The sequence below is a fragment of the Ctenopharyngodon idella genome, chromosome 16 (assembly GCF_019924925.1).
Source record: "Ctenopharyngodon idella isolate HZGC_01 chromosome 16, HZGC01, whole genome shotgun sequence".
In the NCBI taxonomy this organism is placed as follows: Eukaryota; Metazoa; Chordata; class Actinopteri; order Cypriniformes; family Xenocyprididae; genus Ctenopharyngodon; species Ctenopharyngodon idella.
The window spans coordinates 35,387,736-35,399,690 of NC_067235.1; the positions used below are offsets into that span (position 1 = coordinate 35,387,736).

Below are 11,955 nucleotides of genomic sequence, written 5' to 3' on the forward strand. Positions count from 1 at the left end.
AACGTTAGATGAACATAAACTAAAACATTAAACATTCCATGAGCGATGTATAAATAATGTTTTTGTGCTAACGTTTTGAGAAGATTATTAAAGACCAGATAACTTTGAACGAACGTTCTATTAATGTTACTGGAGGAATGTTTGTTCATAACTTCAAGAGAACCTTGACTGAGAATCTAGCAGAATCTGAATTTGTCTCATATTTGATGAAGTTTGCATCATTGATTCTTTTATTTACCTGTTATTGATTCACTGTGAAGCTGCTTTGAAATGATCTGTACTGTATAAAGCGCTGTAGAAATAATGCTGACTGGACTTCAGGAAAGTGTTTGTATATAAACTGCAGCAGTGAATTATTCTTCATATCACCAACAAGATGAACAACGATAAAAGCGGTCACGTAACATCAGCTGTTTGTTTGTCTTCATCAGGCTGCACAAAAATAGCAAGAGGTGAAAATGTCTTAAGAATGTTTTATCATTTTGCAGCAGGGGAATAAAAAACAAACCAAAACTTGTGAATTCACTCTGAATCCTCCTTTCATCCCTCGTTAAAGGTGTTGAAGTAATAGCATCTCAGCTCACTGGAAGCGTTCTCAGAACGTTCTGTCAAGGTTCTCTCAAAGTTATGAACAAACGTTCTTCCAGTAACGTTAATAGAACATTGGTTCAGAGTTACCTGGTCTTTAATAATGTTCTCATAAAACATTATTTATACAATGGAATGTTCCCTTAACGTTCACTTTTCTTTTAATGTAAAAAACTGGAACATTTTTATTCTTAGAACATCTTTCTGGTGAAATCACTGTCTCTCTTGGCTCCAGTGCGTCTCTTTCTTCACATGTATGTTAATGTGTGGGACTCACTTGCATGTGCGTGTCCTTTGTTTGATGAGATTCTCTGTTGATTGTCTTTGAGGTGAGGAGCTGTGTGTGTGTGGTTTGGTCTGTCTGATGGCAATGAGACGCTCTTAGATGTTTCTAACCGCTACATGAGCTTTAAACTAGTGTGGGAAATTCAGCAGCAAAGACGTGTTTACAGCAGAAACAGACATCCAGTGACAGACCTGCGGTGTGTCTCACCTGCTGTTGCACAACTGGATTAGACATTAAAGCTGTGATGTGAGAATGGCACGCTCACGGCAGGTAACGCACTACAACAGGTGTTAACACACGCTTATTCCAGTCTACAGAAGCACATTTTCATAACATTTCTTACAACATGAATTCCAGAAATGTTGGGACTTTTTTTAAATTTGAATAAAATGAAAACTAAAAGACTTTCAAATCACATGAGCCAATATTTTATTGTATAGAACATAGATAACATAAATGTTTAAAGGGAGAAATTTTACAATTTTTATCCACAAAATGAGCTCATTTCAAATCTGATGCCTGCTACAGGTCTCAAAATAGTTGGGACGGTTGCATGTTTACCATGGTGTAGCATCTCCTCTTCTTTTCAAAACAGTTTGAAGACGTCTGGGCATGGAGGTTATGAGTTTCTGGAGTTTTGGTGTTGGAATTTGGTCCCATTCTTGCCTGATATAGGTTTCCAGCTGCTGAAGAGTTTGTGGTCTTCTTTGACGTATTTTTCTCTATAGGTGAAAGATCTGGACTGCAGGCAGGCCAATTCAGCACCCGGACTCTTCTACGATGAAGCCATGCTGTTGTAATAGCTGCAGTATGTGGTTTTGCATTGTCCTACTGAAATACACAAGGCCTTCCCTGAAATAGATGTCGTCTGGAAACCTTTATATACCTTTCAGCATTCATAGTGTCTTCCAAAACATGCAAGCTGCCCATACCGTATGCACTTATGCACCTCCATACCATCAGAGATGCTGGCTTTTGAACTGAATGCTGATAACACGCTGGAAGGTCTCCCTCCTCTTTAGCCCGGAGGACACGGCGTCCGTGATTTCCAACAAGAATGTCAAATTTGGACTCGTCTGACCCACTTTGAAACAGTCCATTTTAAATGAGCCTTGGCCCACAGGACACGACGGCGCTTCTGGACCATGTTCACATATGGCTTCCTTTTAGCATGATAGAGCTTTAGTTGGCATCTGCAGATGGCACGGTGGATTGTGTTTACAGACAGTGGTTTCTGGAAGTATTCCTGGGCCCATTTAGTAATGTCATTGACGCAATCATGCCGATGAGTGATGCAGTGTCGTCTGAGGGCCCGAAGACCACGGCCACCCAATAAAGGTCTTCGGCTTTGTCCCGTACGCACAGAGATTTCTCCAGTTTCTCTGAATCTTTTGATGATGTTATGCACTGTAGATTATGAGATTTGCAATTTGTCGTTGAGGAACATTTTTAAAGTATTCCGTAAAAATCTTTTTACGCACTGTTTCACAGCTGTGCCCATCTTAACTTCTGAGAGACTCTGCCTCTCTAAGACATCCCTTTTATAGCTAATCATGTTACAGACCTGATATCAATTAACTTAATTAGTTTCTAGATGTTCTCCCAGCTGAATCTTTTCAAAATTTCTTGCTTTTTCAGCTATTTGTTGCCCCCGTGCCAACTATTTTGAGACCTATAGCAGGCATCACATTTGAAATGAGCTCATTTAGTGGATAAAAGTGTAAAATTTCTCAGTTTAAACATTTGTTATGTTATCTATGATCTATTGTGAATTAAATATTGGCTCATGTGATTTGAAAGTCTTTTAGTTTTCATTTTATTCAAATTTAAAAAACGTCCCAACATTTCCAGAATTCAGGTTATATTCCTATTCTCGTACATTCTTCTGTGACCTTAAAACTGCTGGAAAATCGAGCTGAGATCCAGATGATTTAGACCCTCGAAAATATGAAACACACACAGTAGTCAGCTTCTGTAGCAATACTGCATTTCAGTTTGTGATTAAAAATTATGAAGTGACCGTTTCGTTACCATTTTGAAGCCGTTTCAACTATGATTTATTTATATTTATTGTGTCCTTACTGAAAATATTTGGATTTATTTAAATTCAGTTTTGTGTTTCTGCACACGCACACACACACACACACACACACACACACACACACACACACACACACACACACAGGTTTGTTTTGCTATCTTAGTGAGGACTCTCCATAGGCGTAATGGTTTTTATACTGTACAAACTGTACATTCTCTCCCCCTACACTAGCTCTACCCCTAACTCTACCCATCACAGAAAACTGTCTGCATTTTTCCATTTTTAATAAAACATTGTTTAGTATGTTTTTAAAGCTATTTTAAATAAATGAAATGTCCTCATATTTGATGTTAAAGTCGTAATACCAGAGTAATACCCATGTCTTTATACAAATTTGTATCTTCATAAATCATGAAAACAAGCACACACACACACACACACACACACACACATATATATATATATATATATATATATATATATATAGAATGAAATAACGGTAATTACGACATGGTGTAACTTTAATTATTATTATTATAAATATTTCCCCTTATTTCACCAGCCAAATTTGTGTCTCGAACTACAAATGATCACTCAGAGTTCAGTCGTGACGGTGTGTAGTTCATTCTGAGCACCGCAGAACTACAATGACCAGACTTTCAAGTGGCTCGTGCTGGTGTCGTCACCGGAAGTGGCTGAAACAGTCTCGCGCTAAACATGCTGCGCAGAGGGTGACATTGGACACAGATTAATGTTTTATAACAGTAAAAATTCTAGTAATTAGTATCAGTAACTGAAGTGTAAATGGAGCCGTCTAAAGCAGGTACAGGAACATTTTAATTTCCGGCGGAATGTTTGTTATGGATGTGTGTATAAATGTCAGCTGTATTACCTCACAACACTACAACTACACAACACTGTTCCCAGATCATTATACGCGCTTATAGATGCAAGAAATGTCATGTATTTGTTACATTAAAAGCATTTTATAGGTTTTTGATCGTTTGTAGATACAGACTGTGGCATCAGGAGTTATTCTGAATGAATCATTTAACATGAATGAATCAAATGACTCTTCTAGGGTTTGTACAGCTGTCACTTCATTGTCAGTCACGAGATTCAGTGAAGTGTCTGTTAGGATTTGATCATTGACTGAATGTTTTCATTCATATGAACATGATTATTGATCATTGACAATGTTTTCATTCATATGAACATGATTATTTTTGACTCCACAGAGGAGCCGCACCTGAGGCACGTGGAGAAAGACGTGTTGATTCCCAAGATGATGCGGGAGAAAGCCAAGGAGAGATGCGTCCAGCATGTGGATGGTACGACGGGTTTACATTCTGTCATCATTTACTCTCGTTCCAAACCCGTAAGGTCATAGTTCATTCAGTTTTGGGTGAACAACTGATGCGGGAGAGCAACTGATACTTTCATCTTTGAGTGAACTAACCCTTTAACACTGAAGCGCAGATGGCAGCAGGAAGTGAGCCACCCGTGACCCCTGCGCATGACATCATCTCCAGCTCGGGTTTCCTCTTGATCAGTGAGTTCTGAACGTGCAGAGAGTAGGTGACGGGTCAGAAGAAGCCGCTGGCCTCTGATGTAGTGAACATCTCGCTGTCTGCTGTCTACACGGGCAGCATCACCTCGAGTGAACCGTCACGTGTGTGTGACGCCTCGCTGAGATATATAAACACACACATATAGTTTTATTTTCCAAATATCTACACAACAGTTATTTTTGAAACAAAAGACTCAACTCGCAGCTCGTATTTATGTAATCATCAGTGATGATTAAGAATGAGATTGCAATGAGAGTAAAAACAAAGTTAAAACCTCAAAATAAACATTTTTGTAATCAAAAGTTTTTGGTATTTAATAATAAATTACAATACAAATAATGAGATGGAGTTTTTCGCCCTACCGCGGTACTTCCACCTACGTCACGCGTGACCTTTACAACATGATTACGTAATGCGTGGAGCATCACAGAGCAGTGCAAGACGAGCATTTGTGCTTAAAAAGTATATAATTGTTATTTTTTTTAGAAAATGTCCGATGGTTTCTCTAGATAAGACTCTTATTCCTCATCTGGGATCATGTAGAGCTCTTTGAAGCTCATGGATTCACAAACTTTTGTTAGATGTAAAAGTCCCCCTCAGATTTTAAGGTAATATTTCAATACTTTTATATCATGTTCATGGTTCTCTGATGTTGGTTAATGGTCACGTGACATACAAGTAAACAGATTGGCCTAATCTTTTTATTTAATCTTGCTATTTGAAGATTTGCGATATGACATTTCATATGAAAATCTCTGATATTTCTCCTGCAGTGAGACAGAGAGCAAAGACTCGACTGCTGATGGAAATAGTTACTTGTGAAGGTTTTCACACCTGCCTACAGCAACCACCAAACGCCTACGAGCAGTGTACTACACCTACTACAACAGTGACATTTATGTCTTCAATTCTTCACTGCCAAACATTCACACCTTGAGTTAGTTCACCCAAAAATGAAAATTCTGTTATTAATAATTGTTGTTCCACACACCTTCGTTCATCTTCAGAACACAAATTAAGATATTTTTGATGAAATCCGAGAGGTTTATGACTCGTCCATAGACAGCAACACTTTCAAGGTCCAGAAAGGTACTAAAGACATTGTTAAAACAGTCATGTGACTGCAGTGGTTCAACCTTAATGTTATGAAGAGACGAGAAACAAAACAAAAATAACAACTTTATTCAACAATCTCTTCTCTTCTGTGTCATTCTCATACGTTGTTTCCGTCCAGCGCTTCCAGGTTCTACATCAGAACGCCGGCTCATTATTGGCCGGCTCCTGCGTCAGCATCACACGCATGCGTCGTGCTGATCACGTGACCAGATTTGGTTTTTAGATGCAAACACGGAAGCTTCACTGTGATACTGCGTCACCTGCGTCAGGGGAGAGACGAATTTGTTGAATAAAGTGGTTATTTTTGTTTTGTTTTTGCGCACAAAAAGTATTCTCATCTCTTCATAACATTAAGGTTGAACCACTGCAGTCACATGACTGTTTTAACTATGTCTTTAGTACCTTTTTGGACCTTGAAAGTGTTGATTATAGATATTGAGTCATAAACCTCTTGGATTTCATCAAAAATATCTTAATTTGTGTTCTGAATATGAACGAAGGTCTTACGGGTGTGGAACGACATGAAGGTGAGTAATTAATGACAAGTTTCATTTTTGTGTGAACTAACACTTTAAAACACGTCAAATCCTCGAGTTTTTATTTTGGCAGAATGTTGGTGAATTTTGTTGGAAATGAAGCAATTGTGAATGTAAACAAAGTGAACCGAGTTGCTCTGAAGAGACGCCACGCTTCACTCTGAAACACGCAGAGCAACAGATATCATACTTTAATTGTGAGTTTATAAGATACGTCACTATGAATAAATGAGGTTCTATTCGATTTACTTAATTATTAGCTTTTTGGTTTGGGAATCGAATGTCATGTGAACTCGTTAAGCGGTCATGATGAGTTCAAACCATGCAGACATTTCGAAATGATTGTTAAAAAATTGCATTAAGAAACTGCGTCTTAGAAGCAGCGTGTTGCGCAGATGCATGTTTGATGTGTGTGTTTGCTTTGATTGCTCACTCTCACACTCTCACACACACACTCACTCACGCTGGCGTCACGCGCTGCTCTTCTCTTCTGTTGTGTCTCTGTGATTGTTTGTACTCCAGCGCTGTAGTCTCTCTCCACACCTGCACATCTCGCCTGATGGTGTCGTGGAAACCCCCTCCAGAAGTTTGCTCATCGATTTCACACCTCTGCCCGGCCCTCGGCCGCAGGTTTGCATGTTCTGGTGTGCAGCGGCTGCTCTTGCACACGACCTGACAGCTCCATCAAAGCGCTGCTTTACTTCTACTCTGACCACAGCGAGAAGAGCCGGCTTCTTCTGCAGAACGAGTTTCAGGCCAGTTGAACTGCCACATGCTCTCGACTCACGTTTCATCTGATGCTGTTCATGGACGTGTTGATCAGAGCACGTTATTCCAGAGAAAATAACGCTCGTCTTTATAATCATTCATCAAACTTGATCCACCTCTCAGTCCCTTTAATGAGCTGCTTCCGCTCACTAACTGTGCAAGTAACTTTATTATTTATTTATTTTTACTCAAAAAGTAACTGTTCTGGTTTTCTGCGATAACTTGAACATTGTTGCCGATTTAAATGTCATGAACTAAAATTGATTCAGTTTTGTGTAAATTATAAAGTATGACCCTATGATATACATTTTATGTTTTCCAAAATTCTCAAATTTTCTGTTTAAAATGTTCTGGTTTTATGACCGTTTTTAATTTAATTTTAATAATCAAAAGCAATGGTAAATCAAAAACTGTGCTAATCAAATGAACGCATAAAACTTTAATGATTTAACTTTTTAAAAAATGTAATCGCATGAAATTTGAACAATTTAATTTTTGGCAAATTCATTTTTTTTTTTTTTTTGCTGCACAACAGAGGTTTAATGTTTACAGTTAATTATAGAAAGAAATTTGTGTGATATTCCTTAAAAAATGTTTATATGAATATAGATAGTTTATATTTATATAGATAGATTTATATTAAAAAATATATAGAGAGATATGATAGTGAAGAATGTACACAAAATTGCTGAATTTAAATAAATAAAAAATTGCTAAATTAAATATATAAATATAAAATAATATTGAAGAATGTGTACACGAAATTGCTGAATTTAAATAAAATAATTGCTGAATTAAATATATAAAAATAAAATGATACTGAAGAATGTGTACACAAAATTTAAATAAATACTAATTTTACACAATATTTAATGAACATTCACTGAAACATTTTAAAACAGGAAATCCAAACCATATCAGCCAATCAATCCGTCCGGTTCTTAATGACTAAACTGAAATGCATTGTGTTTCATGACTTATTTTAGTGCTGAAATTGAGTAAAGCGAGGTAAAACATAAGCGTATCTGGAAGTTCAACTAATATTGATTGTCTTTAGTGAAATGAATGTTTTTTGTGAGTTTCCTGTTGGATTAGTTCAGTGTTTTCCGTCGGTTGTCGGTCTGTTTCTGGTGGAAACATCCGTCCTGCTTCATGTTTATGCATCCGAGGCGTCAGATGAGCTTTATATGTATTAGATTAGTCTCACGGTTGTGCTTTCTGGAATTGGTTTTGCTCAATCTGTTCTGCATACAGATGATAGACCATAATCAGTCAGAGACAAGTAATTACAATGATGTTTTCTGGGAGCTTTGAGTCGGGGGAGAGCGGGGCGTAATTAATGCTTGACAGAAGACCCTGATAACAAACCCTTCAACAGCCTTTTCACACGCTCACGCCATCTTCTGCTTTATTTCAATAAGCTTCTTCAGAGGAATTCAAGTCAGCGTCTCATGTACAGTTTCATCTGCTTTTAGGACAAACATGTGTTACACAGATGTCAGTGTCTGACCGACAGAGCGCAAACATGGTCACATGATACTTCACGTGTTTAAGATTTTTAAATGTTTTAAAAGTCTCTTCTGCTCATCAAGGCTGCATTTATTTGATCAAAAATACAGTAAAAATTGTAAAATATATTATTATAATGTAAAACAGCTGTTTTCTGTGTTAATATATATAGTAAAGTGTAATTTATTCCTGAATTTTCAGCATCATTACTCCAGTCTTCAGTGTCACATGATCCTTCAGAAATCATTCTGATATGATGATTTGATGCTCAAGAAACATTTCTGATTATCATCAAATTACTGATTATTAATAATTGATCACCAATAATAATTGAGCATCAAATCATCATATCAGAAGGATCATGTGACACTGAAGACTGGAGTAATGATGCTGAAAATTCAGGAATAAATTACACTTTACTATGTATTCACACAGAAAACAGCTGTTTTACATTATAATAATATATTTTACAATTTTTACTGTATTTTTGATCAAATAAACGCAGCCATGATGAGCAGAAGAGACTCTTTCAGAAACACTGAAACATTAATATTTTTCCAAAGTTTTAATGGAATATCAGGCTCATTTGTGCTCGATTGAGTCCATTGATCTCCAGTATTTGAGTCTGTGGGTTTTGAGAGAGAAACAAACTCAAACTCAAGATTTTCTTCTGTCGTTTTCAGTGTTCAACCGCTGCTGTAAAGACGCCGGCTTCTTCATGGTGTTCAAGTGTCGAGAAGAGAACGCCGCACTGAAGGAGTGTCTGACGCGCCAGTAAGCCTTCATCATCCTCATACTCTGTTTTACTTCATCAGATCTAGTCATGTGTTCAAAAAATAAATGTGAGGTTTTATGATACATTTTTAAGGGCAAAATGGTCTAGTTGGTGTCACCATCCAGCAGAGATCATAAAAAATATACATTTTTTGCAAAAATAAACTTTTGTGATTGTGTCAAAGTCTCTTAAAATATCTGGCATTTTGACCTTTTTTGGCGTGATATAACAACAGAAATATTCAGGTTGCTTCATGATATTTGCAATTCAAACATTAGTGATATTTGTCCTCCAGCAACATGAAAATATTAATCAAATTCTTGAAACCAAGATGATTTCAGTAACACTTCACAATAATGTTTCATTCGCTAACATTAGTTAACTACACTAGATAAAGGATTAGTTCAGAATGAAAATGTCCTGATAATTTCCTCACATGTCATCCAAGATGTTCATGTCTTTCTTTCTTCAGTGGAAAAGAAATGAATGTTTTTGAGGAAAATATTCCAGGATTTTTCTCCATATAGTGGACTTCACTGGGGTTACGTAATGCGTGGAGCATCACAGAGCAGTGCAAGATGAGCATTTGTGGTTAAAAAGTATATAATGTTTATTTATTTTAGAAAATGTCCGATGGTTTCTCTAGATAAGACTCTTGTTCCTCGTCTGGGATCATGTAGAGCTCTTTGAAGCTGCACTGAAACTGACATTTGGACCTTCAACCCGTTGAACCCCAGTGAAGTCCACTATATGGAGAAAAATCCTGGAATGTTTTCCTTCATTTCTTTTCCACTGAAGAAAGACAGACATGAACATCTTGGATGACATGGAGGAGAGTAAATTATCAGGACATTTTCATTCTGAACTGAACTAATCCTTTAAGCAACATCAACTATTGTAAGTGTTTGAATGTGTTTGTTGTGGCGGTTCTTCACTCTCACAGTTACCAGGATCCTGCGTTCTTCGAGGAGTGCAAACAGGAGTATCTGAAAGAGAAACAGGAGTTTCAACAGACTGGGATTCCAGGCAAGAACAGGAAGCAGAAGCTTCCCACCAGCATGTAGACGGACACTGGAGTCGTGAAAGTCATTTCTGGCCGTTGGAGGGACTGCTGGCTGTTTCTGATGGACGTTCTCTGGATCTGCTCTTTATATTCATGATTAGCTCTTATAAACCATCACTAGCTCCAAAGCCTAATAAAAATTCATAGAGAATTTTTTTGAATCGCATCAGATGCGTGTCGTCCCTGGGGAATTACTGACACATCATGTGAAAGCAAATGTTTTTTGTTTCTTTGTTTTAAAATACAACTCCAGAGTTATTGTGATTGTATATGAATGAGTTTGTGCTTCACATTCAGGAAATGAATCTCCAACATCTTGAGTGTCTGTAATTGTTTCTAGCACTGTAAAACCAATTAAAAAGATTTTTTTTAATGTAAATAATTGGTGACAATGTTATACGTTTAATAATAAAATAATGTTTTCAATATAAGTTTGGGGTCAGAAAGGGTTTTTGAGAGTCTCTTCTGCTCACCAAGGCTGCATTTATTTGATCAAAATACAGTAAAAATTGTGAAATATTATTCCAATGTAAATCAGCTGTTTTCTATGTGAATATATAGTAAAGTGTAATTTATTCCTGTGATCAAAGCTGAATTTTCAGCATCATTACTCCAGTCTTCAGTGTCACATGATCCTTCAGAAATCATTCTATAATTAGTGCAGAGGGTCATAAACACTAAATCACTTACAATTAAATCTATTACAATGTATATTAAATCCTTCAAATGTAATAATTACAGAATTTACAAAAAAAAGAAAAAACTAATTTTTTAACATCTTCACAGACTTGAGCAAAAAAAGTTCACATGAATTCATTTATTGAATATTTACAAACTTTTCAGGATTTATAATCCTAAAAAATACTCTACTGTACATTGCATTTTGGTTCACATATCTGTCAAGCGGAACATGTTCAATGTCAAATCAAAACTCAAAACCTTCCAGGGCACAGAAACACAAACCCTCGTCAGCAGATGAAGACTGTGACGGTTTTCTGTAGATTAATCAAATTAGCAAATGCATTACAAGCTTTTGAACACAAGACAACCAGTTCCTTTCATCAGTCGAGCCTGTACTGTAGTTTTTATACACACACAATAGATTCTTTACCGTCTTTGTGCTTCACGTGTTTCTTTAAACAGGACAAAACGCAGTCATTACTGTGATCTCGTCTGTCATTATTGAGCCGCTGTACATTATTAAAACAGTTTGTCTCAATTTAGCATTATAATTTTGGCCATATATTCTTTACAAGCATTTGATAAAACATGAACTCAAAGCTGATTCATCGGTGTTTGTTATTCTACGCCGTTGTTTTTGTGATCCTTCATCAACACATAAGATTTAGAAGAAACTCTTCTCACAATTCACATCTGATCAATTCCGGATGGATAAAATCAGATTTCAAAGATCAGATGATAAAAAGTTTTCACAATGAATCCTCAGTTTCACTCAGAAACGCATCAGATCACAGAAATAAAATGGCTTGTTTCACGCCGACTTTAAACAGGATTCCCACATCAGTGTCCAAAAGAATCACAAGAGCATATATATATCCATAGATATATATGAATAGATTACACACTATTACATATATATATATATATATATATATACACACACACACATATATATACTGTAATATATATATATAATAACCCTAACCCTATAAATAAGTTTAAATATTTAAAAATTATATAA

At 36.5% G+C, this 11,955-nt stretch overlaps 2 protein-coding genes across 4 annotated transcripts in view; one reads left to right on the forward strand and one right to left on the reverse strand.

Moving 5' to 3' along the window:
- The first annotated feature begins 3,571 nt into the window (after positions 1-3,571).
- LOC127497334 (COX assembly mitochondrial protein homolog) lies at positions 3,572-10,684 on the forward strand. Of its 2 annotated transcripts, XM_051865758.1 has the most exons (4): positions 3,572-3,738; positions 4,154-4,246; positions 9,099-9,189; positions 10,134-10,684. In XM_051865758.1, exons 1-4 carry the CDS (start codon positions 3,720-3,722, stop codon positions 10,252-10,254), a joined length of 324 nt encoding a protein of 107 aa, XP_051721718.1. In that variant the 5' UTR covers positions 3,572-3,719; the 3' UTR covers positions 10,255-10,684. The 2 variants fall into 2 exon arrangements, with proteins under 2 accessions (XP_051721718.1, XP_051721717.1); XM_051865757.1 differs by lacking the exons at positions 3,572-3,738; positions 4,154-4,246 and having other exon boundaries at positions 8,876-9,189.
- Positions 10,685-11,055: 371 nt separating this feature from the next.
- Positions 11,056-11,955, reverse strand: part of LOC127497330 (5-azacytidine-induced protein 2-like) — a 14,127-nt gene continuing 13,227 nt past the window's right edge. For both annotated transcript variants that reach the window (XM_051865744.1, XM_051865743.1), the window contains exon 8: positions 11,056-11,955. This exon is cut by the window's right edge. The gene's annotated coding sequence lies outside the window, so the exon portion shown is untranslated.

Bases quoted from the DNA above. Each gene is read 5' to 3' on its own strand.
- LOC127497334 (XM_051865757.1), top strand. From the start codon at position 8,984: ATGGAATATCAGGCTCATTTGTGCTCGATTGAGTCCATTGATCTCCAG. The intron at 9,190-10,133 runs GTAAGCCTTCAT...TCACTCTCACAG, and splicing joins AAGGAGTGTCTGACGCGCCA to TTACCAGGATCCTGCGTTCT.